At 41.3% G+C, this 27735-nt stretch overlaps 1 protein-coding gene across 2 annotated transcripts in view; it reads right to left on the bottom strand.

Annotated features, from left to right (window-relative positions):
- Positions 1–21180, bottom strand: part of hlcs (holocarboxylase synthetase (biotin-(proprionyl-CoA-carboxylase (ATP-hydrolysing)) ligase)) — a 59879-nt gene extending 38699 nt beyond the window's left edge. The window contains exons 1-4 of one of the 2 annotated variants that reach the window (XM_084374156.1): positions 20188–21180; positions 9831–9971; positions 4008–4170; positions 1295–2334 (exon numbers count right to left, since the gene is read on the bottom strand). In XM_084374156.1, the coding sequence (XP_084230282.1) occupies positions 1295–2334; positions 4008–4170; positions 9831–9971; positions 20188–20448 (1605 nt within the window). In that variant the 5' untranslated portion in view covers positions 20449–21180. The remainder of the gene's footprint in view (positions 1–1294; positions 2335–4007; positions 4171–9830; positions 9972–20187) is intronic. The other variant, XM_084374157.1, reaches the window with a different exon arrangement.
- Between the last annotated feature and the right edge of the window lie 6555 nt (positions 21181–27735).

Here is a 27735-nt window from a genome sequence, read left to right as displayed (position 1 = left end):
CTCTTTAGCTTAAATATACTGTAAGTATAATACGTTACTGGCCCAGAGAGTTGAATTTTCACTGCAGAACTTTTTTTCAAAGAAGGTTAAAAGGCTGGGCATTCTGGCTAGCTGCATCAGACAGCAAGAGTTACACAGTACAGTACACAGTACAATCCCTGCAGTACAGGACCCACAGGGAATACTAACATACATGTACTATTTACATGAGGAATACTTTGGGTTGGAGTTACCGGCAAGGCAGACAGAGATTTAGACATTTCTTGGTTATTTAGATCTCAAAACTTTGTTGACTGAACAGAAACATATACTTGATGGTCAAAAAACAACAGAGGAAACCGTGGAAAAAGTTATGAGCCTTACTCATAGACAAGGCTCCTGGGTCTCATTGCTTTAGGGCCAAAGTGTACTAGTACTTTGCTCATGAACCTGCTCCACTGATGCTTGATATGTACCAGTGTTTCCCCTATGTGCATCTGCTGATTTTTTTTTTGTGTTTTTTTTTCAGGAGAGTTTAGGGGAAGAGATAAGCGGAGTGGAGAGGGCTGCGTTTTATTACAGGCTTGTTACGGACGCTTCATATAGCTACAGGTCAATCAACACACCTTCGATTAGAGGACGCCCTCTTATAGCAACTATCTTCAGCAACTAACGTTACATCATTTTGCGCTTTCACACACTTGTCAGTAAAGCTTAGAAACAGAGAGGACTCTGTGAAGGGCACCGTAACATGACAGCTGTCATTCAAAGATAGCTGACAGATTCCCTCAATGATATTAATGATTATTTACACAGGATTCATTAGAGATCGCCATAAATGGAAGTTATCTTATCACTGAAAATACTGTTATAGTCACGTAGATTAACACTGTTTGATAATACAACACTGTGATGACGCAAGTCATTCTAGTTAAGAATGATTAATTTAAGAATAACTGACAGCTAGCTAGCCACACCCAGTGGATGTAAATGATCGTATAGTGGGCGACAGGCATCACACATAAAATAATAGCTGATCTGTCAAATCACATAGGCGTATATCTCAGGGGGGTGGGGGGGGGCACAACCCCCCATCATTTATACTGATCGCCACTACACAGATAATAAACGACTTCTGATAAATATAATGTGGTCAATTAGAGAGGATGCTGCTTCCACTGCATTCATTAGATGCTGAGAAGAAGTTCAACATGGTCAAATAGGAGTAGTCACGCCTGCATGGACATTTTTCAAACAATAATCAACCTTGTGAACAACTACAATTATCACTTTTAATAATGTCACATGACTTTACCTGACAAAGGACAGCTTCTCCACCATCCCGTCCGTGGGTTACTCTGACTATAACCATATCCCTCTGATGAAGGACATCCCCTTTAAGCTCCCCCCAGAGCTCCACTTCCCCTCCTCCCTGAGTATCCCTTATGTAGACCTTCCCACTTGCCAACAAGTTCAGTTCCAGCTCTGTGCTGTCCTCCCTGGTAAAGCTCAGCCTGCTGACCTGCCCACGTCGCCTCTCCCTGACTTCCAAACAAAGTCCTGCAGGGCAAAGGGTGGAGGCTAACCCCAGTACTCTGCCACCCTGGCTTAGGTAGGTGAGAAAGCGGGTCTGAAGCTGGGGGCTCAGGATTTCCTCCTCTGCCAGAACTAGGAGCCTGGTATTGTCCAGCCAAGGATCGGTCAAGGTCTGCTGTGGTAAAAGGTGATAAATAATGTTGTCTTCCATGTTTATGCACTCTGATAAAAGCTGACGAACTGCTTGAAAACGCTCCTGGGAACCACCCGTGTACACCAGAACATTTGGTGGTTTGCTATTATACCCAAATGTGCCACTTTGACCAAAAAACACTTTGGCATCATGTCCAACTCCATCCAGAGTCTCATCCCCACTATCCAGCCCTAATGAGTTATCATCAGGAAGATCTGGAATGTTTTCAGCTGAGGCATATCTGACAGAGAGGATGGTGCTGTTCTCCAGCTCCAAGCATTCATGGCAGCTGGAAAGATGGAGGTGGTGTCCATGACCCTCCATGTGGTGATGATTCCCCAAAGAATGGACCTCAGCGCCACAAACAGGTCCGAGATCCTGTGTGCCACGGAGCGGCTCTGACCCTCGTCGCTCCTCTAATCTCCTCTTTGCTTCCGGCGTGAGGAGAAGGCTGCCTTTACGGCACTGTTGGTGCTGGTGGTCAGCAGACAGGTTACAAAGCAAAGGCTCAGCAACACCCTCGTCAGTCTTGGTGCCAGAGAGCCATACAGACGTCTCAGTCTTTGGTGTTTGTGGACACTGCTTCTTCAACAGCTCACTGAGAGTGGATTCTTGGAGAAGGACAGCTATGGAAATAACACAAAAATACAATGTGCCAAATGTCAGTGCAATCAGGTGTCTTACACTTTGTACAAAAGTGTATATATATATATTAGGGCCGGGACTCGATTAAAAAAATTAATCTAATTAATTAGAGGCTTTGTAATTAATTAATCGAAATTAATCGCATTTTAATCGCATATAAATATTTGACCTGAGAACAGTGAGAAGTAATTTTTTTCACATGGATTTTTAGTATACCATTGAATAATGACATTGAGGTGAGACTTGAGGCTCGATGTGCTGCGGTGATATGCGAATTCCTTGTTGCATAGCTTGCACCCAACCATGCTCTTATCGACCTACATCCGTTCGTTTTTTATAACAAAATTTCCCATCCACGGGGCCAACCAAATCGGTCTCATCAGCTTCTTCGTTCATTTTCACTGTGGTTTGTTGTTGTCTGAAGTCATGAACGCTAGTTGGTGCTCCAGTATAATCGGTCCGCCTGAAACTCATCCAGTGAGAAACGTTCCGCGGTGCAAAAATAAGTGCGTTAAAATGCGTAATTTTTTTTAACGCGTTAATTTTTGTGTAATTAATTAATCACATTAACGCGTTAAAGTCCCGGCCCTAATATATATATATGTATATGTATGTATATATATACATACATATACATATATATATATATATATATATATATATATATATATATATATGTATGTATAAGTATATCAACAAGGCCTTAATAAACTGCAGATAATAGTAAATAAGGCATGACAATACAGTAATAAAAAATACATTTTTGTTTTTGCTCCTATTTTTATTGAGTTGAAGTAGAAGATCTAAGACTTTTTCTGCACACACAAAAGGCTTGTTTCTCTCAAATTTTGAGCACGAATCTCTTAAAATCTGTTTGCGAGCACTTCTTCTTTGCCATAATAATCTATCCACCTGACAGGTGTGGCATATCAAGACGCTGAATAAAAAACATGATTGTTGCACAGGTGTGCCTTGGACTGGTCTCAATAAGAGGCCACTCTAAACCGAGTGTTATCATATAACACAATGCCACAGAGCCACCAGAGCTGTAGCCCGTGAACTGAATGTTCATTTCACTGCCATAAGCAGTCTCCAATATGGTCGTCAGTATCTGATGTAAACAACCATTTGCCTCATGCAGTGTGATACATCTCTACTGGATAGAGCTGATCACTTTGGTCCACTCCTCCTCAATGGATGTGTAAAGTTACTGGAATATTTTTAAATCTTACTCTTACTGAAATGAGGATTCATTCCAACAAAACCACAGATGATTGTGGAAAGACGAGAAAACCAAGACTGTTTCGGTGAGTTTGAATGAAGTGTGTATTACGATGTGTTAACAAGGCAATTAAGCTCATCTTAGTTTGGTAAAAGAGAGAAACTTGAATTCAGATGCTGTTTGGTGAAATTTTTCTGTTTAAGAAAAGTGGGTGTAAATACATCTCTTTTTTTGACATTTTGTGAGTTTATTTTGTTTACTTTGTGTAGTGAACTGGTTGCTTTTACATCTCACAGGTGAAACTACAGGGGGCTATCAGATTAATACCTCTCGTGCTACAAATTGGTATTAGGAGAAAGGACAGGCCATGAATATGAAAAAACAATTAAATATAAAAAGGGTAAACATGAAATGTTATTGAAGGCAACCTACGGACTATCTTTGAAGGCAGAAGTCCATTGTCCAGGTGAAGCCGATCTTCAATAAAAGCCACCCCAAGCTGACTGAAGTTATCTACACTGGCCTGAGCCACTGCTCTGAATGGCTGGCCGGGGCTACAGGCCAGAGGAAGACAGTAGTCAGACCACTTCAGCACCTGCACACAACACACACAACTGGTTAGCTGACAAACGTTACTGATCCACACACACAGACACACAGACACACACACACACACACACACACACACACACAAAGAGAGAGAGAGAGAGAGAGAGAGAGAGAGAGAGAGAGAGAGAGAGAGAGAGAGAGATAGCTTCACTTAACTCTGCTCAGTGTATATAGGACTGTCATGCCATTAAAAAAATTAATCTAATTAATTCCAAGCTGTGATGATAATCGCATATGCCGATATTTGCTGTAAAATTTAAAAATATTTCACTGCAAATGTATTTTAGTAGATGAGTGAATCAATGAATAAATGGAGATTCTAACCTTTAAAACGAGGGGATATTTTAAGCCTGTAGTTCTCTGATCGTTACAAGATTCCTTGCTGCATAAGTTGCACAAACCGGTGCTCCTGTCAACCGTTCAATCTGGGTGTGTTTTGAAGCCCCACTCCATGTGTTAGGTATTTTTAGGATCTTTCCTGACAATGCGTTATCATTTTTGACAAATAACTTGAACTTAAAAAACAAAAAAACAAACTCAGTTGTCGTCCAAGAGGGAGTGGACTACAGTAGAATCTGAAACTTTTAAGTCGTCCACCAAGCTTGGCTTCTGGTGTTATAATAAAGGCTGATTTACAGTTCTCTACGCAGAGTCAACGCTGTAACCTACACAAATGGCCAATGTCGCAGTGAGCATTCATACATGTGTGCTGGTGTGTCTGTGTTGCTGGCGATGTGAGCGGACTGCCAGCTTTACTTTCCCCTTTAAACACAGCAACTCCTTAGACTCACAGTGGTGTCTCTGGGTTAGAGAGAGCGAACAGGCAGAGTGTCTGTAGGGAGGGGTTTCGCCTCTTTAACGTTACAAGAAAGAGCGAGAGACAGCTTCAAGACACGCTGCAGTAACATTGCTACAGTTAACTTGTTGAGACAGAGTATGACCGGCCATGGCATGTGCAAGAAATAACGTTATAGCCCATCATTCTTTTGCTAATCAACAGGCGAAATAATGGACTAGCATGCACTTGTTGACGTTTAAGTTTGCTCTAAGACAGTCGACATTAGCATAGTTTTTTTAATCGGCTAACATTAATGTTACATGTAAAAACGCCTACTCATACTGGTGTTTTTGGAACTTTAGTGTAAAGGATTGTGATGTTTTTTAACTTTGGAAATACCTGCTGCTTTACCCTCCTAATACAGCTCTGTCAGCTCACCAGAGCTTCTCCCCTTTCTCTGCCTTGTGTCTGTAACTGTCAGTGACACATGTCTTCAGCGTTGACTGCCTAGCACAATTTATCAAACTGTCAAAATCACGATATGGCCAAGTGCAATATCCAAATTACAGAAAGTTTGAAAGTACAAAATAAAATGTTGTTATTAATTTGTGACAAAACAGCATTATAATGAAGTCATGCAATGCTGCAGAAGGCCTACAAATCTTATTCTCTAGATGTAAGAAAACTCTAAAACTGCTAAAATCGTTAAAATATTTTTTTCCCTCATCAATCTACACTCAGTATACCATGATGACAAAGCGGTAACAGAATTTCAGAAATTTTAGCAAATTTATTAAAAAGGAAAAACTGAAATATTACACTGACATAAGTATTCAGACCCTTTGCTATGACACTTGAAATTTAGCTCAGGTGTCTCCCATTTCTCTTAATCATCTTTGAGATGTTTCTCCACCCTGACTCCACCTGTGGTAAATTCAATTGGACAGGATTTTGAAAGGCACACACATGTCTATATACAGTTAGGTCCAGAAATATTTGGACAGTGACACAGTTTTCATAATTTTGGCCCTGTACGCTACTACAATGGATTTGAAATGAAATAATCGAGATGAAATTGAAGTGCAGACTTTCAGCTTTAATTTGAGGGTATTAACAGGAAGGGTTTAGGAATTGCAAAAATGTTCATACATAGTCCCCTCATTTCATGGGACCTAAAGTAATTGGACAAATGAATATAATCATAAATAAAATGTTCATTCTTAATACTTTGTTTAGAATCCTTTGCAGACGATGACTGCTGGGTTTCCTCTTTTGTGTTGCTTTGCCAGACCTTGACTGCAGCTGTCTTCAGTTGTTGTTTGTTTGCAGATCTTTCTTCCTTTACTTTTGTCTTAAAGGTCCCATATTATGAAAAACTCCCTTTTTCTGGGATTTGGGGTGTATGGAGGGTCTATGGTGCTGCCACAGGCATAAAAACTTTTTCTGAGCCTCTCCTTCTGGGTCCGATTCTGGGTCAAACTGGTATGGTTGAACGGCAGCATCTCGGCGAGCCATAGCAATACATCCACCGTAAACATTAGCACAAGCTACCGCTAGCTTAAGTGGCATCCTCTCCCTGAGAGGGGCGTGTAGCAGGACGGAGCTCATTAGCATTAAAGGTGCAGGCACAGAAACAGCCTGTTCTCAGTAGAGCTCACTTGAGCGACTTTTAGACAGCTGAAATTCAGGACCACAGATGGGTTTGGGGCAATACATTTCGAATACAGTGTTGTTGGACCTCTGACAGCTGTGTGAAATTGAAAACATATCATACTGTTTTTCATTGAAATGAAAAACACTATAATATGGGACCTTTAAGCATTGACCATCTGTACTGTGAAGCGCCGTCCAATCAACTTTGCTGAATTTGGCTGAATGTGAGCAGACAGAATGTTCCTATAGACTTCAGAATACATGTGGCTGCTTCTGGCCTTTGTCATATAATCAATAAACGCTAGTGACCCAGAGCCATTGGAAGCCATGCATGCCCATGCCATTACACTGCCTCCACCATGTTTCACAGATGATGTGGTGTGCTTCGGATCATGAGCCATTCCAAGCCTTCTCCATACTTTTCTCTTCCCATCATTCTGGTACAGGTTGATCTTAGTTTCATCTGTCCAAAGAACACTGTTCCTGAACTGGGCTGGCTTTTTTAAATGTGTTCTGGCAAACTGTAATCTGGCCTTTCCATTCTTGAGGCTTATGAATGGTTTGCACCTTGTGGTGAACCCTCTGTATTTGCTCTTGTGAAGTCTTCTCTTTATGGTAGACTTCGATAATGATACACCTACTTCCTGGAGAGTCTTCTTCACTTCACTAGATGTTGTGAAGGGGTTCTTCTTTACCATGGAAAGGATCCTGGGATAATCAACCGCTGTTGTCTTCTGTGGACATCCAGGCCTTTTTGTATTGCCGAGCTCACCAGTGCGTTCCTTTTATCTCAGAATGTACCAAACTGTTGATTTTGCCACTCCTAATGTTTCTGCTATCTCTCTGATGGATTTTTTCTTTTTTCACAGCCTAAGGATGGCCTTTTTCACTTGCATTGAGAGCTCCTTAGACCGCATGTTGTGGATTCGCAGCAACAGCTTCCAAATGAAAATGCCACACCTGAAGTCAACTCCAGACCTTTTACCTGCTTAATTGATCATGAAATAACTGAGGGAATAGCTCACACCTGCTCATGAAATAGATTTTGACTCATTTGTCCAATTACTTTAGGTCCCTTAAAATGAGGGGACCATGTATGAACATTTTTGCAATTCCTAAACCCTTCCTCCAATTTTGATGTAGATACCCTCAAATTGAAGCTGAAAGTCTGCACTTCAACTTCATCTCGATTATTTCATTTCAAATCCATTGTGGTAGCATACACGGTCAAAATTATGAAAATTGCGTCACTGTCCAAATATTTCCAGACCTAACTGTAAGGTCTCACAGCTGACAATGCATATCAGAGCAAAAACCAAGCCATGAGGTCTAAGGAACTGTCTGCAGAGCTCAAAGACAGGATTGTGTCGAGGCACAGAGCTGGGGAAGGCTACAAAAGAAGTTCTGTAGCATTGAAGGTTCCCAAGAGCACAGTGGCATCAATAATTCTTAAATGGAAGAAGTTTAGAACAACCAGGACTCTTCCTAGAGCTGGCCACCTGGCCAAACTGAGCAATCGGGGGAGAAGGGCCATGGGTAAGAGAGTTGACCAAGAACCAAATGGTCACTCTGGCTGAGCTCCAGAGATCCTGTGTGGAGATGGGAGAAACTTCCAGAAGGACAACCATCACTGCAACACTGCACCAATCTGGGCTTTATGGCAGAGTGGCCAGATGAAAACCTCTTCTCAGTGAAAGTTTGCAAAAAAGCACCTTAAGGACACTCAGACTTTGATTAAATTTCTCTGGTCTGATGAACCAGGATTCAACTGTTTGGCCTCAGTTCTAAGCGTCATGTCTGGAGGAAACCAGGCACCACTCATCACCTGCCCAATACCATCCCAATGATGAAGCATGGTGGTGGCAGCATCATGTTTTGGGGGTGTTATTCAGAGGCAGAGACTGGGCCACTGGTCAGGGTTGAGGGTAAGCTGAATGGAGCAACTTACAGAGATATCCTTAATGAAAACCTGGTCCAGAGCGTTCAGGACCTCAGACTGGGCAGTTTTTAACTTTTTAAAAACATTTGCAAACATTTGTAAAATTCTGTTTCTGCTTTGTCATTGTGGTGTATTAAGTGTAGATTGATGAGGGGAAAAAAATATTTTAACGATTTTAGCATTAGGCTGCAACATAACAAAATGTGAAAAAAGTGAAGGGGTCTAAATACTTTCTGAATGCGCTGTAGCACCACTAAGACAAAATTGCTTAAAAATTAAAAGTAAGACATTAGAAATTGTTTTAAATAGCATTTAAAAGACAATAAAACAAAGTAAAGAGTAGGAAATAGTAGTAACAGATGTAAATAAATTGCACTTAAAAGGCAATTAAAACAAAAGCAAGCAAATAAATAGTTAGATAACTTATTGACCAAAGTAAACAGTTATGTTTTAAGCCCTGATTTAAATGAGCTGAGAGTTTTGGCAGACCTCAGGTATTCAGGGAGATTGTTCCACAGGTGGAGTGCATAGAAACTAAAAGCTGTTTCATCTTGTTTGGTAGTGCATTGAGCAGTACACAGTGAACATGCACTCTCACACAGGTCACATGCAGGACTGATGAAAACAAACAAACAAACAAATTAAACTAATTTGATAGTCCTGTCTGAAGACTGCTTAATAACAGCAGTCGGACTGTATTTTTTTCTTTGCTGTGCTCCAGTGATGGACTCATCTTGGCCAGGCTGTAACAAGTGTTTAGAAATTAGTGCAACCCAGAATTTTTCATTTTAGATGAAGCAGTAGCTGTTAATATCCAACTCTGTTGTGTTATTGTTTAATGAATAAAATCACACTCCTTTCTGTTATACATTTAGTCTCAGTTAGTAGTCTTATGATCGAGAGTTAAAGGTCTTATTTTCAGGTAAAGGTAGTCATCAAAATAACTCTTTCTGAAAATGTATTTAGGCTAATTAGAAGACAATAATGCTTTGATGTTACATGATTGTCTACTAAGTGCAGGTGTGCTCATGTCTTCAGAAGACAGTCTGTGGTTGAATCACCATATCAGTCATGTCCATGTAAAAAGAAAGTAGTTTATCTTTGTATATGTGCTTTTCTCTTCATTAGGCTACACCAATGAGTGTGACTAATTAAATGCCCATTAATTACGTTCAGTGTTGTCAAAAGGCCAAAATATATCTGTTAAAAGCCAGTTTTGCTAAAAATGAAAGATTGACGTGTGAATATTACTTGTCAAGCCATGTGTGGTGCCTACTTTCTTATTCGCTGTGTGAGGAGAATGGCAGCCCACTCTTTGTCCTGTAGCTTCAATGATGAATGAAATATTCTCTAGTTGTGGACCACACACCAGAGAGGACCCCAACAGCACAGTCCACTTGCTGAGGTCATCACATGCCTGGGGACAGCACAGATAGAACAGAAAGTAACTCCAAACACTGCAAGGCTGTTACACATTGATTAGCAGTTAGAGACAGGGCTCATGAAATGACCCTGTGGACAGGGCCTAAATCTCTGACATCAACCTTTATAGCTTTGTGTTTTGGGGCTTGGTATGCAAACCTGGTTCTTTCACAGTGCCAACAACACAGGACTAAATTTTTATTTCATTTTGTAAACCACAATTAACAAAGTGTACTTGAGCGTAGTATTGCCACCAATTACAGGATCGAGTTGATTCCAATTCACCAGGTCCCATCATTATTTCCGATTTCCGTTTTGATCTGATTGAATATAAATTCAGTTAGGGATAATTCAGTTACTGAAGGCCCATGACATTTAAGGTTCTTCTTTTGTATGACACTAAGTAATATGGGATTGGTTTTGGAGTGTAGTAGTGACATCCACTGGTGTCAGATGGCGAGTGTTCCGGCTCTTGCAGGTTTTCAGAGTCTTGTAGTACTTATTCAAAGGTCACTTAAAGTTTACATTTATTTTTGCTATGTTAGGAAGTAGAAAATTTGTTTGCTGTTCTCTTCTCTGCAAGTAATGCAGATTTACCAATGTGGAGCACAGCCTATTATTTTTATAACAACTTGAACAAGTTGAACTTTTGTCTGTTTTGTTGTGATTTGTATTTACCGTAAAAACAATCATTTCTCTTTTAGTTTGCTGTTAGCATAATGGTGCTAATATTATCGTTTTAGCCCACTAGCATCAACATGTAAACTACCTCTAGCTCGGCTTGTTAATTTGAAAAATTTGACCAATGCATTTTTTTGTAATGTCATAGTTTTGCAGCTTGGGGAAAAAGACCAGAAAAAAAGACCAGAAAAAAAGAGCACACAGGAGAAGTTCTCCTTTGTAACACGTAGTTAAGGTTGTGAAAGGGTCTAATCTAAACCACACCGTGTATCCTTCACCTAACCAAGCATTTTCGTTGCCTAAGCCTAACCAAACTTTGACAACTGAAATAATAAGTTAACTTAATGTAAAAATTATTAGTGAACAGAATAACAATTTGTTCAAACAGGATACACATCCCTGTCTTCTGGGTTTGAATCCTGTACTTTAAACCCATTCTGCCATTACAGATTGCTCTAAAGTTGTGTTGTCAGGGAATATCAATATATAGATACATATCAATTCAGAATATTTAAGATGGTTTAAAAACTTATTTTCTGCAGTACTGATACAATGAGCTGCACTTTTATGGAGACAGATATGTCTCAAAAGTATCTGTAAATGCATGAACCATAACCCACAAATATTCCACGATTTACAAATGAGTTTTGCTATCCACAAACACAAAATTCCTTACTCGTTACTTGTAAGTTGGCATTTACATTAATCTGCATTTGTGGATCGAGCGATACTCGCATTCATTCATTCATTCTGCCAATGACGTCATTTTGGAGACATTGGCTTCACTCTTCTGCGATCCACACACAAATAGCTCCTGATCTACAATGTGCCACCCAGCCCACACCTCGACCACTAGGTGGCAATGTTGTTCTGTGGCTCTGCCTCGATGGCTTGAGTGCAGCTATCGATTTTAGTGAGCCTGACAGACATCAGTATGAAAATATGGCTGGACAAGGAGAATGGCCCGGTGTGCCTGCATTAGTAAGTAAAAATCACTTCAAAAACACGAGTTCCTTGCCTGACAGTGAGACAGAAATAACGCCAGCTCCTCAACAAAATGAGTTACTTTAGACGATAAGTTATTGCATGTGCTGATACACTAACCAAAGTAACGTTAAATAGTGCTGGGCAGTATGACCAAAAATGTATATCACAGTATTTTTCAAAATTCTAACGGTTTCACGGTATATGACGGTATTTTTTTTTTCATGCATAATCAGGTGTTCACAGCATTTTCTACTGGTTGAGAGAGGAATTACTACAGTAGATTGACTTAGGAAGGTCTATTTTACTGTCATGATGAGTGAATATTGTAGAATAATTCCACACTAGTAGTAATACAGGTTTGCATGGCCCCAGAAAATGATGCTGTTTACAAAGAAGAGCCACTCATTATTCTAATGAAGTGAGGAATCAGAATGCAAAGACAAGTGCAGTCAAAATACAGAACTTTTACTGTGCAAATTTCACAAACATCTTTTATAAAACCAATACAAAAAGTAGTGCAACTTGCAATAATTATACTTTTGCTTCAAGTTCAAGCACAGGTACATTACACAGTATTCAAGTAAATCTAAAAAAAAAAAAAGGAAATATAAAACAAGTGTGACTGAGTGAAGAGGCTGCAGCTCCAAAGGAGGCGTGTTGGTCACGTCATGATGATGTAGTATGTGTTTTTTTCAAGGTGTTTCCCGGTGTCCTCCTGTTAATCTAAACATGTACCCGCGGACTGTTTATAATCATATGGATGCTGTTATAATGTGCTGTGATTGGGTTCGTGACCCACCAAACACCCTGGAAAATGACAAAGTTACGTTTTTCTCTTAATTACATAAACGCCATCAGTAAACGGCGTCTGACTCTTTCACTCGCGGGGAGGGAGGCCGTTTATGGGGGAAAGTTCACTGAAGTCTCGGTCGGGAGGGCTGACCACCATGGTGATTTTTGACACCGCGACAAACAGTTGGTGAGTTAAACTTTTTGTCGGGGACAGACGCTGTTTCTCGGGCAGAAATAGTCGGTGAAACAGACACTGCGGTATTATTTTCCTCATATAAGTTGCCAAAGACACGACCAGTTACTACGTTACTGTTGTATGTTCATGTAACGTTGCTTTGTGGGACATTTATCTATATTTTGTTGAGTGAAGGACCTGTACAGCTATCAGACAGTGAACACCATTAGAGTGCGCAGGGAAATTTCACCTCTCGCCGCATCTGAAACTTTCACACAAAGGAGGATGCGGAGAATTGGCGCAGGATCCCCACATACAAACGGCAGTGTGAATGAGGCTAATGTCTATCCTAGCCATCTTCACCGTAAGGTGAGGCCACGCCTCGCAGTCGCACCATACGTGTTTACAAGCGCAACGTTGAAAAGGATCCGGTCTGAAACAGTGTTGCGCAGCGCAGCATAGCGTTCCGAACGTTGTGTAATCAAATACACCGGTATGGCGGTACATTAAAAAATCATATCATAACGAAAATATACACCGGTATTCGGTGTGAACCGGTATACCGCCCAGCACTAACATTAAATACTAACTAACGTTAAGCTCAGAACACAGGAGTTAATATGTTAATATGGTTGTGTTATTGGGTGAGTGGTTCAGATCTGACCAAACCCTTTAGCACACACAAGACACTTGTTAACAAAAAGGTGGGTTAAGAAGTTAAACTGGCAGATACATTGTAACAGTAGAGTTAAATCCCAGTTTCCAGCCCGTGACCTGATGCGAAAAATATAATGTAATCCGGCCGCAAAATTATGTTTATTTAATTATCGTTTTTTTGTTGATTCACACTAATTCAAACTACACCATCATATGCAACTGTATGCGATGTCTTCGGTTAGCACCACTGATGTTCATCAAAATGCATCTACAGAACAAAACAGCGGCCATTTCAGCATTTGTAGACAGCGGCACAACCTCCAACTTCTCATTCAGGCAATCCTTTTCCCTAATTAACATTATCAGGTTACCTGAGTTTAAATCCGACATACATTGCCTCTGTACTGCTGCGTTACCTTCAAATTTCTCCCAAGGGGGATCAATAAAGGAACATCTTATCTTATCATTTTGCAAAACAAGCTATTTTGCTTTTCAACACACACATACATACACACATACATTTATGGTCAAAAGTTGACATACGCTTGTGAAGAGCATGTATATCAGTCTTCACTTCCAATAGTTCCTACCACTCTTTTGTTTCTGTGATGGAATGAGTGGAACACAAACTACTTTGTCACAAAAACATTCATGAAGTTTGGTTCAATAATGAACTTATTATAGGTCTTCTGAAAATGTGCTTACAGTACAGTGATTCTAATATTTGGTTTAATGTCTCACGGCCATTTTCACCTCAGTTAGGTGTTTATGATAGCCATCTACAAGCTTCTGGTCTTCCTCCGGCTAAATTTTTAACCACTCCTCTTGACAGAATCTGTAAAGTTCACTTAAATGTGTTCTCTTCCTGGCACAGACTTGTTTCTTCAGCACAGTCCACATGTTCTCCATGGGGTTCATGTCAGGACTTTAGGAAGGCCGTTCTAAAACCTCAGTTCTAGCCTGATTTATCCATTCCTTTACCACTTTTGATGTGTGTTTGGGATCACTGTCCTGTTGGAACACCCACCTGCACCCAAGACCCAATCTTCTGACTGATGATTTTAGGTTTTCCTGAAGAATTTGGAGATAATTATAGCTGCACCTAACAATGATTTTTTTTTATTGATTACTCTATTAATAACTTTTTGGATTAATCTATTATTTTTCTTATTCGATACGACAACAAATTTACATGCATTTTTCACCAACAAAAAACAGCCCAGTCTTAACTGGTAATCTGTGTAATCCTAATAAACATAGCACAAAAAGTAAGGAAATTTGAGTTTGGTAGATTATTTCTTTGTTGTAACAAAAGAGCAGAATGGGTCAGTAGCAGGGATTGTTTTTAGCATGGATAAATACTACATAGGGAATGCTCTCATTCCTCTCTAAAACTCTGGAACGTGCTGTCTACAACCAACTGTCCTCCTACCTTTCACAGAACCTCCTAGACCCTAATCAGTCAGGCTTCAGGAATGCGCACTCCACTGAGACGGCCCTCCTCACAGTGACTGAGTCGCTCCGTGCCGCCAGAGCCTCGTCCCACTCGTCAGCCCTCATCCTCCTCGACCTATGCTCTGCGTTTGACACAGTCAACCACCAAATCCTCCTCTCCACTCTGGCTGAACTTGGCATTGCTGACTCTTCTCTAACCTGGTTCGCATCATACCTGACAAATCGCACCTTTCAGGTCACATTTTGTCCAAACCTGCTCCCTGGAAACTGGCGTCCCTCAAGGCTCAGTACTCGGACCGTTTCCGTTTTCATTATACACTCGATCACTGGGCACTGCAATCACATCACATGGATTTTCTTACCACTGTTATGCTGAGGACACCCAACTGTTCCTCTCCTTTCCCCCATCCTCCAATACTCATGTTGCCACACGCATCTCGGAATGTCTGGCAGACATCTCCACTTGGACAATTGCGCATCATCTCAAACTCAACCTCAGTAAAACTTAACTCCTCTTTATCCCAGGGAAAGACTGCCCTCACATGGACCTGGCAGTCACTGTCGAGAACGTCACAGGATCGCCTTAACCGACTGCAAGAAACCTGCGTGTGATCCTCGACGACGGACTATCCTGCACTTCCAACATCACTGCGGTGGCCCCATCCTGCAGATTTGCCCTCTACAACATCCGCAGGATCCGGTTTTCCTCACAAAGGACACAACGTAACTCCTGGTCCAATCGCTGGTCATTTCCCGCCTGGACTACTGCAACTCTCTCTTGGCTGGACTCCCAGCCTCTGCGACTAAACCCTTGCAACGTATCCAGAAACGCTACAGCGCGCCTTGTTTCCAATCTACCCAAATTCTCCCATGTGACCCCCCTCCTCCTTGACCTCCATCGGCTTCCTGTTGCGGCCCGCATCAGAATCAAGACGATGGAACTGGCCTTCAAGGCCGTCAGCAGAACTGCACCCATCTACCTCCAAACACTGGTCAGACCACACACCCCTACGTGAGCACTTCGCTCTACTACATCAGCTGGCCGGCTGGTACCGCCATCGCTGAGAGCAAACAAAGGCCGCTCAGTGAAGTCGCAACTCTTCTCTGTTCTGGCGCCCCAGTGGTGGAACGAACTCCCAACCAATGTCAGGACAGCAGAATCGCTCGCCATCTTCCGCAAAAGACTCAAGACTCACTTGTTCAGACTTCACCTCGACCCCGCATAGCATGACTCCCTCCCAACCCCCCCACCCTTGTGACAAATGTACTTATTGTAAGTCACTTTGGACAAAAGTGTCTGCTAAATGCCCTAAACGTAAATGTAAATGGAATGCAACAGACATTTCTCTGTGTAGCGTTAAGTTTCACTTTCACTTCGGTTCAGTTCCCCCAGCTTAGCTCCCCAGCGCAGTAATGATCTGCCTCATCTTGGCTGTTTACTGTTATTCTTGATGAGGACAAACATCACTAGTAGGACCAGCACGGCAGTAGCATAACAACATAGCAGCTTCGTCTTTCGGCAAACTGATCAGCGGGGGTTCCCAACGTGTCACACACATGGACCATGGAGTGACGCCCACACCGCTGGATCCAATGTGAATCCAGCTGCCCGGGAATGCTTCCTCTTCAAATGCTTGGTGGTAGTACACATGTTACGTAAATTGACGTATTTACGTAATCGATTAAGTAGACACATCGCACCAGCCCTAGAGATAATCCTCCATCTACATTATTCCATTTACTTTCATTAGAGCAGCAGATCCACTGGCAGCAAAATAGCTCCCCAGCATAATACTACCAGCACCATGCCTGACAGGAGGTTTTGTGTTCTTGGGGTTAAAGGACTCACCAATCCGTGTATCACTTGTTCATTCGTTTTTCAAAATAACACCAAAAGTAAAAAAACGAAAAAATGACTCTTACTCTCAATATTTGTTTCCAAAACCAAAATGAAAAAACGGATAACGACTCGTTTTTTCGATTTCCGGTTTTGTGCTCACATGGAAAAATTAGATAATGGTCGTTATCCGTTTTTGACCAGACCGTTGCTATCAGGTTGCTATGGACTCCTCTCCGCCCAGAGACCGGCCCTACTCTGCCCCTGATTGGCTAATACCTGCTGTCAGTCGTGGGTTTGATTGGTTAGCATGACTGTCAGGATTGGAGCCAATCAGAGGCTGGGGAAGACACAGCACAATCCAAGATGACTGAAATGGAGGTTTACGTCCTTTTCTGTGGAAATAAGAGGGTCACGCTAAAGACAGAAGACATGACCACGGGAAAAATAAGTGTCATTTTCCAGGTATGTATTTAAGCATTATTACACTCGAGGGTGTGCTTTACCGTCATTATTGTCACGACAGTGATGCAGTCAGGCCAATTTGAGCTTAACGTTAGTTTTCTAGACATCGTGATTTCCCAAAGCTGAATAAATACCACACATAGCAACACAAAACTGCTTTGCTAGCTCAATCGTGTTGTAACTAATTCGGTGGAAAACATTTTTTTCATGGACTGATTATAGAGTTACTGAGTTATTACGTTTGCCGTCTTTACAGTCATTTTAAGCTAGTAGCAGCAGGTTGTTGTGGCATAGCACAGCTGTTTTGGATAAATAGGCTTTTGCATAATTTTGGTGATTTTTTATTGGTATTAATCATTAAAAACTTCCTATATTAATCAATAGCTTCACTGTTATACAGTATTGAGACTCCAAAATCACCACACACATCAAGGGTCTCCTCATGGTCATACTACAACACCTGTTTTGTCAAAATTATCATTTGGACCATGGAGATATATATTTTTCCGAAACAGCCGTTGTTTCATTTTGGTTTTGAAAACAAATACTGAGAATAAGAGTCGTTTTTTCGTTTTTTTATTTTTGGTTTTATTTTGAAAAACGAATGAACGAATGATACACGGACTCTCACCTTCTCTCCTCCAAACATATTGCTGCTCATTGTGGCCAAAGAACTCAGTTTTTTAATTCATTACTGAACCAAAGTTCATGAAAGTATTACATGTTCCACTCATTCCATTACAGAAACATGAGCTGTAGAAATCATTGGAAGTAAAGACTGCCATGCTACACATGTTCTTTAGAGTGGATGTAAACTATTGACTGCGACTGTACATACATATGTGATATATACAGTATAACAACAAGTTACTTAACCCTAACTGATGCAGTGAGTAGCTTCTCATTTCTTAAACAATCATGTCAGAAAACAAATCCTGTGGTCGTGGAAAAGACGTTACTCTGTTCCAAAAGGGTCCAAATATTGGCCTGGATCAAGCAAAGAAAACAACTTTTTAGATTACTGAAACTACTAAAATTGGGTTAAGAACTGTCCAACGCATTATTAAAACTAGAGGTTTGATAGGATAGGTTGGATAGAGGTGAACCATCATCTTCGAGGAAGAAATGTGGTCAGAAAAAATCTCAAATGATCGTGATCAAACATCACTTAAATGTTTGGTGAAATCAAATGGTAAAAAAAAAAAAATCAACAGCAGGACTCACGGCTGTTCAATAGTTAAAGTAAGAGCATTTCCACACACGCAATGTGAAGAGAACTCCAGGGATTGGGACCAAACAGCTGTATAGCCTTAAGAAAACCAGTTATCAGTGAGGAGGATCTGGAAAAAAAAAGGCTTCCATTTGCTAGGGAGCATAAAGATTGGACTCTGGAGCAATGGAAAAAAGTCATGTGGTCTGATGAGTCCAGATTTACCATGTTCCAGAGTGATAGGCGCATCAGGGTAAGAAGAGAGGCTGATAAAGTGATGCACCCAGCATGCCTTGTGCCTACTGTACAAGCCTGTGGGGGCAGTGTTATGATCTGGGGTTGATTCAGTTGGTCAGGTCCAGGTTCAGCAACATTATGTGCCCAAAAAATTAGGTCAGCTGACTACGTGAATATACTGAATGACCAGGTTTTTCCATCAATGGATTTTTTCTTCCCTGATGGCGCAGGCATAGTTCAAGATGACAACGCCACGATTCATCGGGCTCAAACTGTGAAAGAGTGGTTCAGGGAGCATGAGACATCGTTTTCACACATGGATTGGCCACCACAGAGTCCAGACCTGAACCCCTCTGACAATCTTTGGGATGTGCTGGAGAAGATTTTAGACAGCAGCCCGACTCTCCCATCATTAATACACGATCTTGGCAAAAAATGTACGTAACTCTGGACAGAAATTAATGTTGTGACATTGCATAAGCTTATCAAAATGATGCCTGGCGGTGTGGTGTAATCAAATCTGAATGCAGTCCAACAAAATGTTAGTGTGTGACTTTTTTTTTTTGGCCGGGCAGTGTATGAGTGGGGGTGAAATAAACAACACTGCTCAAACTCAAAGTCACAGCTAGAGCACAAAGTCATTCAGTCAAGCCAGGCAGCCACACAAGCTACAATGACAATTTGGGGGAAGCTACTGTGAAAGTACAGGTTTAGTGAGATAGAGATAGTTCAAACTACTGTGTAAAAAAGAAGGATCAAATTAACAATGTACATGTAGTATGGAAAGTATTAAAGGGATCAAAGGGGGTTCGTAACAGTAGAAAGGCAATGGTAAAAATAAATAAATAAATCGTCCCTTTCCTTGTAGCCTAAAATTGTTTGTAGTTTCAGTAGTTAAAGGTGCAGTTTGTGATTCTGGGGAAAGATAGTTGATTGTGTCATTGAAGTGTCATCCCAAGGTCGTTGGTATTTCACGACGTGGGGATGAGATTCAACGATCAACTATTTTTCTCTAGAATCATTCGGCCCAGTTCTAACTACACAAAAAATAGCCAAAGTGGTAATTTAATCACTATGCAAATGTAAATGGAGTTGAACCACCAGCAAACTCCAACACTGCATTCAGGTGGTTCTGTTCTGGTCATTCAGTACTAGTATTTTCTGTATTCTTTATGAGCAGGGGCTATGAAATAATCTTCATCCAGTTATTTAATGATATTTTGCGCTGCATTTGTCATTTTTTGTCAAGTCATAAGTGAAACAGTCCCACTTCTATATGGCTCATATGTTGTTGACATGTAACAATGTCAGTTATGATAATGTATGTATTGAGTGTGTTCTCATGTGTGTATATGGCTCAGTTAGTAGTGGTCATGTCTAGATTTGGCTGTGTGTGTTATCCTTACATGTTAGACTAAGCTGCTGCTCCTGCCTCATGTGTGACCTGCACACTTTCTCAAACACTGTTGGTGAATGGAGTCAGAATGTGTGTGTATGTGTGTGTGTGTGTGTGTGTGTGTGTGTGTGTGTGTCACTCCAGCTACCCAGAGCTGTTTTCATATGAAACCAGACTCAGACTCTGAGACTTGTTCTTGGTACCTGACTCTGGAGAGCAGGCTACATCTGCTGCTAAACGACACATGTAAACAGGGCTGTGACTGTATGAATGTTATATCACTATGTTAACATGCTAAACGTTAGCTCCAGTATCCAACCTGAGGCTCTGTCACATAGACGGCCTTGTCTCCCAGCTGGAGGAAGACGGTGTCCTCGGGCGGGACGGGGCAGGGCTGCCTGCGAGCGGCTGTGGGTCCTGTTGGCGGTGATGTGGCTGCTGCTGAGGCCGAGCTGGAGCAAACCCTGAAGCTGAAGCCGAAGCTGCTGCTGCTCAGTCTGGACAGGCTGTTGCGGATCAGCATCGAGTAGCACTTGTGAAAGCGCACCCACAAGTAGACGTAGCACAGCGTTATTAACATCTTAACCAGCAGACGAGAAGGTGGGCATCACGGCTGTTCCTGCCATGTAGACCGACAGTGTCACAGCGGACACAACGCTCCTGTCACACTTAGCTTTAAAGCTAACTGCTAAGGCTTTTCATCTTTCTTTTTAATTGCGGGTAGTTACAAAGGCTAATGCGCATTACCGCCGCCTATGTCGCGGAGGGCAGGCGCGGATAGTGGCGCGAGCGTCCTCTTCTTCTTCCTTTATGTTTCCGGCACACTAGACGCAGCCAAGGTGTGTTGCTGCCCTCCACAGGTCATTAACAGAAGTTATTTTCAGATCCTTACATACAGCCCAGTGCCATGTTGTTGGTTCACAGTGCTCCCTGCTGACAGTTGATTTCATTGACTGGTCCCAGACTCCAGTTTCTGCCAGTTCTGCTGGCATGAGGATTCTCTGTGTGATAGTTGGTGCATGCAGTCAAAGCATGAATCACTGCCTCTGCCTCTCCACAGGTGCATCTTCCATCAGGGTACTTACCAACATTGCCAGCACATGATTTAGCACACAGTGACCCGTCTCAGCCTAGTGATTACCACACTGTCCCTCCTTCCCATTCTTATACTTGATGCATATTTAATTGTTGTCTGTATTGAAAAGTAAAACCTGCCTTTGTTTCTCTTTTTTCCACATCTTTGTCTTTCCTTGCCGTATTAAACTAACATTCAGCTCCTCCATACCACACTTCTACATCTAACTTCTTCCTGTTGAATGCTCTTTTTGTTGCCATGTCAGCTTCTTCATTCCCCTGTACTCCTAGCTGCGCTGGTACCCAGACACACCCAACAGTGTTACCCAGTTTAATTATTCGGTTAAACACAATCTGGGTTTTTACTATTAAATCTGGTCTGGCCCCAGTCTTCTGTGCCTGAGTGCTGCTGCAGAATCGGAACATATAACCACATCTTTGGGTCTGACTTCCTCTACCCACCCAATCTGATATCCACTTTCCATGCTGTATCTGTAGATGTGGTATGCTCACCCCTATTGCCTTTCCATTATTCAGATTCTTGGAGCCATCAGTGTAAATCTGCATTAAACCTGCCCATTTGTCTTTCAGATGTTTACCAACTGAAGTAACTAAGTCACCTGCATCTTATTCTGTATTCCATCTAATATGGAAACATCTATGTCCGGTTCTGGTAGGAGCCATGGTGGAACAGGTGGCCAACACACCACAGGGCCCACTGACACATCTGTTATTCCCACCTCCCCTGCTCTGTCCCCCATGGAGTGTACTAGTCTAGACTCTCCTTCCTCACTTTTCCACCCTTTCCCTGTAATTCCCAGTGCTGCCCCAACATGCAGCAGGAGTTAGAGGCCCACAGCTCTGTAGCTGATCCCAGTAGTTCAGGGGCAGTTTGCTCCTTCTTTCCCCCATTCCAATCAAATGGCCCTTATGGGTGTAGTTCTAGAAGCCCCGCCACATATGCTGAGCGCTTCGGCCGGCACCACATCCAGTTCTTTGAGCACAGATTGAGCTGCTGGCCCATGTGCCATACATCCATAATTTATTATGGATCTTATGATTGCTCTGTAGATCCATTCCTACCAGACACTGTAAGACTTTAGTGATCTTCTCACATTTTGCAACTGTTTTCTTTTTGTGTCCCTCCATGTCATTCTCTCCTCTACTGGATCAGATCAGATAGGTCAGAGGCATAGGGACATAGACATACTGTACATCGTCATTGGCCGCTGTGTTGTACATCAATGTCACCATCATACTGGACTGGGCAAGACTCGCCTGTAAACAAATACCTGTGCATTTGGTTTTTCTGGATATAAAGCACTATAATGGTTAAATTAACCTTTTTCAATGACTAATTTTTAAATTCAAGGGTCTGTGACCCATGTGTCGTAGGAAAAAATGGCTACAATCCTTGCTAGACTCTAAAATGCTTGGAATATAAGTGTAGGCCGATACAGTACCTGGTGAAATATGGGAGGTCCTAAGCCCGTGCATGAAGTGTAATTCATTTGCACTTTAGGGGTATTTCCTAATTTCATTATCCTACTTGTCATGTAAGTATATACCTGAATTTCCCCACTAAGGCTCCATAGCAATGTCCTCATTTGTAAGTTTCCGTCCTTGAGTTTAGCTGTATCCTTACTGCTTTAAAAATAAAGCAAGCAGACAGATGGCCAGTATCTAACTATTTGTTCTGTATTTGCTTGTAATTATTGACTAGAGTGTAGCATGGGTCAAGTAGAGTACCTTAGAGTTTCCAAAAACTTACAGAAGACCCCTTTGTGACTCGTTGGCACATGTTGGTGATCTAAGTAGCCAACCGACATGTACCTTTAAATGTATTGACTCTAATGTTTTTGTAGTCTTCTTTACAGCCCACAGGCCGTAACTCTACAGCCTAATAATAAGAATGACAGACATTTACAGCTCTTTATTTAGCTAACAATCTGACAGTGAACTGGGTAGAGGCAGTATAGGCAGAGCTGTTTACATGAAAACAATACAACACAGCTCTAACACCTAAGTATATGATGTTAAAAGTTGTCACAAATTAACCCGTAGCTAAACTATGAGTTCTGACATAAGCCCCATTCACACTGCCCTTTCAGTGTGGGAATCATGCACCAATACTTGCCTCGGCATCTGTGTGAAAGTTTCAGATGCGGAGTGTGGGGACAGTTTCGCTGTGGCTCTGGTCCGCCTCTGGAGGTAGTATCAGAAGCCCCTTAACACAGAGATTCCACATTATTACCGCCACGAAGACTCGCCTTTCCATCACTATTTTTTATTCACACTGAACCAAGCAGAACTAAAAAAGAGGCGTGACAATATACATCATGACGTTGACATCCGTGTGTTTTTTTTTTTCAATTTCAATCATATGGATGCTGTTATAATGTGTTGTGACTGAGATCCTGACCCACCATGCATTGTCAGCCCACCCGACCGAGACTTCAGTGAACTGTCCCCGGAAAACAGCCTCCCTCCCCGTGAGTCAGACTGAATCCGCTGTTTACTGATGTTGATTATGTAATTATGTCTAATTTAGAGCAAAAAACATAACTTTGACACTTTCCAGGATGTTTGGTGGGTCAGGATCTCAATCACAACACATTATCCACATTTTTATAAACAGTCAGCGGGGACATGTTTAGATTAACAGGCGGACACCGGGGGAAACACGTTAAACCATGCAGACGTCAACGTCATAATATGTACCATCGCGCCTCTTTTGGTTCTGCAGCGCTGGTGTGCTGTATGAAGTGACACACTGGAGCAGCTTCATGCAGGAGCTGCTTGGTACTGTGTGAACAAACACAGACAGCGTAAAGGCGAGCCTTCTTTGCGGTGATAATGGGAGTCTCTGTGTGAAAAGGGCTGTAGAAACCATAAAAATCACAAATACTATGAAATTGCATGGGCTTTTTTTTCTAAACAAGTTCCTAAACACAAACAATTTAACTTGCATTTCACCATGATGTTGTTCTTGTCCTTTTAGCCCAAAAATTCAAAATAATGTGAATATTACCATGACGTTAAAGCTGTTCTCTCTGCCATACCGCTACATTGAATTAGCTAGCTACGTATACGCACTGACACAACTGTTGCTGACAATGCTTCAGGGAGCTATTTTTTTTTTGTGGCCACAAAAGGAAAATACGATTTATTCCAGTGAATCCATTCCATCTAAAATAACAGATTACCTGAATTGCAGAACTAGCGCATTACTTTACTTATTACCACAAAAAAGGTAATCAGGTTCGGCAAATGGTAAAATGAATGCCATCTTCCACTTAACAGGCAGTCTTCCTTATGTCAATATCTTAAGAGAACAAAGAGACACAAAGAAAAAATGACATACATGTACCTATCGGTGTCATTTGCTCTGGGGACCCTGGGGCCATGTCCCCACCACTTTCTGACATGGCTAGTTTTGTCCCCATCACTTTTTAAAAGAGAAATTTGTTTTTGAAAAAAACAACCTTGGATGAAACTGCAACTGAAACTGGCTGCTGCTGGTTCAGGAACACGATTTTAACACAGGACCAAATATGTACAGTCCACTATAAACTTCGGCTATGCATTAGCCTACATGTGCAGAGAAACTGTTATTGTTAATTAGATACTTTAGATAATTGATGTGATCAGCACATACTGTAAAGTCAAAATGTAGCTAGCTAGCTTGATTAGCCTCAGGTTTGCAAGCATATTAAGATCACTGTGTCTTATTTGCTAGATTTTTCAAAACATAATAAGATAGTGATGTTCAGCAGAGTGCATCTTGCTAAAATAGTAGTTTTTAATGTTTCCTCCATTCTTCCTCTTGAAGGTCCCACATTCTCTAAACATTTTAACTGCACTTTTCTTTTAATTATGTAGTTAGAGGCTGTACTCTATAATTAGTGGAGGAGACTTACAGGGGTGGTATTTGAGTTTAATCAAGTTTGAGTATTTGAGTTGTGTAAAATGTATGAATTGAATGTGTGGAAAACAGAAATCAAACCAATGATTTGAGTTTGTTTTAAAATTAATATGGACAAAGAAAAAATGTAATCCCTGCTCCAGGTTAATTCATGTTCTATCATATTGATATTCAAAGTTCATGCTCAGAATGAGTCATGATTGGTTGAACTTGACTCATGAAGTTTTTGTTGCTCCCTCATTAAAAGGGTATGCATGATGTCTGTTTCCTATGCAGTCAAGACTGTGCATTTTATGCTGAGTTTGTACATGTTGTTGACTGTGTAGTAGCCTAGGTTCGCCTTTTTGATGCAAGTAAAATCTTTCCCACTGTAATTGTCTACTCTGACAATCCAACATACAAAAAAACTTGAGACATACATTTACAGGATTATTCCAAGTGGGAAGCACAAAATCAGACAGTAGCCAGAAACAAACTAATCAGAATAAACTTCATTCATATGTACTGCAATAAACTGCAATACATGTCTTCAGTGAAGCAGAAGCAGTCTGTCAAAAACTAGACTGACAAAACCAATACAGGGCACAACACTCTTGTTTAGTGCCATTAACATTATCCAAACAAACAGAATGGAAACAGTTAAACTTCCTAAAAGTTGAATGCAGCAACCAATGAGAACAAAGAGTTCTGCTGTTAATATCATTGACATACACAAGCAGTGTGGACACTTACCTGACCCTGTGGGAGACCAACCCTCCTCAGAGTAGATGTACACACAGTCATGCACACGCACATGACAGCCCTGCTTGAAAACCACACGACTCTGGATCATCATTGTGACCCATTTATTATACAATACAATTTCACTTCATAAGCCCACTGGAAGGAGAACAGAAGGGCCAGCAGAGGCCAATGCCAAATCGAACCCATAGATGTCTTCTCCTGCTTCTTGAAGTCACAGCTCCTTTTTCCTGCCTCCAAACCTTCATTAGCCTTTCTCTGCACCTCCCTCTTTTCCTTGTCCTCTGGCTGTTCCAGCACCTACACTCACCTAACTCTCCCCCTACCCATGTTGGTACGCTTTGCCTTTTCCCAATGACCCATTTCTCCAATGCAGCGTTACTCCACTCTGCACCTGCTCACATTCTGCACACTTGCAGGTCCACTGTTTTGGTGTTGTCCACAGGAAAACATTGCATGCTTGCACATGGTAAGCACATTTGTCATGAGTTGTCTATACAGAGTTTAGCTGTGTGGTAGCCAGCGTTCTGGGTTTGTGTGTTTACATGCATGTCTCCATATCTATGTATGAATCCTTTGCACTCATTATGTTTCTAGGTACCATGTAATCTTTTCTATGCCTGCATGATCTGATTTATCAAAGGCACTTTAAGACATCATGATACTGGCTGAATAATGTGATGGATGAATACAGGCTAATTGTATGGTTAAAAAGCTAAGACAGTATATAAGCAAAGAAATATGTCTACAGTGGCTACATAACACAATTCACGAGGCACACAACATCAGCCATGAACACATTTGCATAGTCATAAATCATTAACCTGCCTTCATTTCCACCAGAGGAGATCTCGAGGGCCGCCTTCCCATGAATAAATGCATTTGGGCTCTTGGTGACTGTGGAGCACACCAGAGCCATGGGAAGAGGTTTTAAGTGCTTTTTTGGGTGTACGCTCACAATGAATAGGCTAATCTTACATATACCTTGATTTTAATGAGTCTTAGTGAAGGTTTATGTTGTGAAAATTCCATTCATAATGTGACATTCTCATATAACATAGGCTACTATGATAAGAATCAAATGTATGCCACCAGGCCCCATTGTACACAGCAAACCATCCATCAAAACATACAAAATGTCATGTCCTGTCAGATTCTGTGGTGGAGATTTTGGTGCTTTGTGTGGTTTCTTTTTCTTTTGTGTTTACAGAGGTGCATGGAGAAGCTGGGCGGAGCTTCCCACTACCGGAGCTGCTGTCACACGCTCATCTGCAGCAGGTTGGCAATCAGCGCCTTCTGATAAAACCCTGCTCTCCACGCTACCTGCTGCCAGATGATTTCATCAGTTCAATGTGGTACACGGCTCCAGTTAGATGGTCGTTTTCTATGACTTCTAGTTGTCTCGCTTTGCTCTGTTGGAAATCTAAATAGGGTTGTAGTCCTAGGAATTCTTTCTTTCTTCTTCTTTCTTTCTTCCGAGGAAGTCATACTTCCCAAGGGCGAAAACTCACCAAACTTTACAGAAATGTCCGGCCCCATGCCAGATTTACTTAATTCCAAGGACATGTCAACATTCCTCCTGGGGGGGGCACAATAAGCGTTTAAATTTAAAAACTTTAAAAATACCTACAAAATCAACAGTACATGCTACAGTTTTGAAACTTTCACCAAACTGTAGCCCCAATACTGCTGAAACTTTAGTCCACTTAAACTCATTACAAATTATGAAGTCCATCACTCAGGTTTTTTCAAAACCTGTAAAACTTATAAAACCTATCTCCTCCCACAATTTTTGCTCAATTGTCACCAAACTTGCTAGAGAGCATCTTCAGACCGTCCTCCACAAAACTTGTTTCTCGGATTTTTGATTTATCAAAAATTAAGCCTACAGTGCATCAAAATGATTGACTGTAAACAGTACTGTAAACATATACTATCAAATTCTTGCTAAATACATTTTCAATCTTCCTGAAAATATTGAGAATATTTTGGAGTCATGGTTGATGGAGTTTGGCAAATATCAGAATTTTAACTCAAAAACTGAATTTTTGAGAACATTTTGAATTCTGCTCTCATGGGAACAACTGGAGTCAATGTAAGAGTGGCATTTTTAAACATCAGATTTTC

Source organism: Pagrus pagrus, assembly GCF_965226575.1.
Source record: "Pagrus pagrus genome assembly, chromosome: 14".
NCBI classification, from domain to species: domain Eukaryota; kingdom Metazoa; phylum Chordata; class Actinopteri; order Spariformes; family Sparidae; genus Pagrus; species Pagrus pagrus.
The sequence above is the reverse complement of the archived record's forward strand: the minus strand, read 5'-3'. Positions and strand labels throughout refer to the sequence as shown.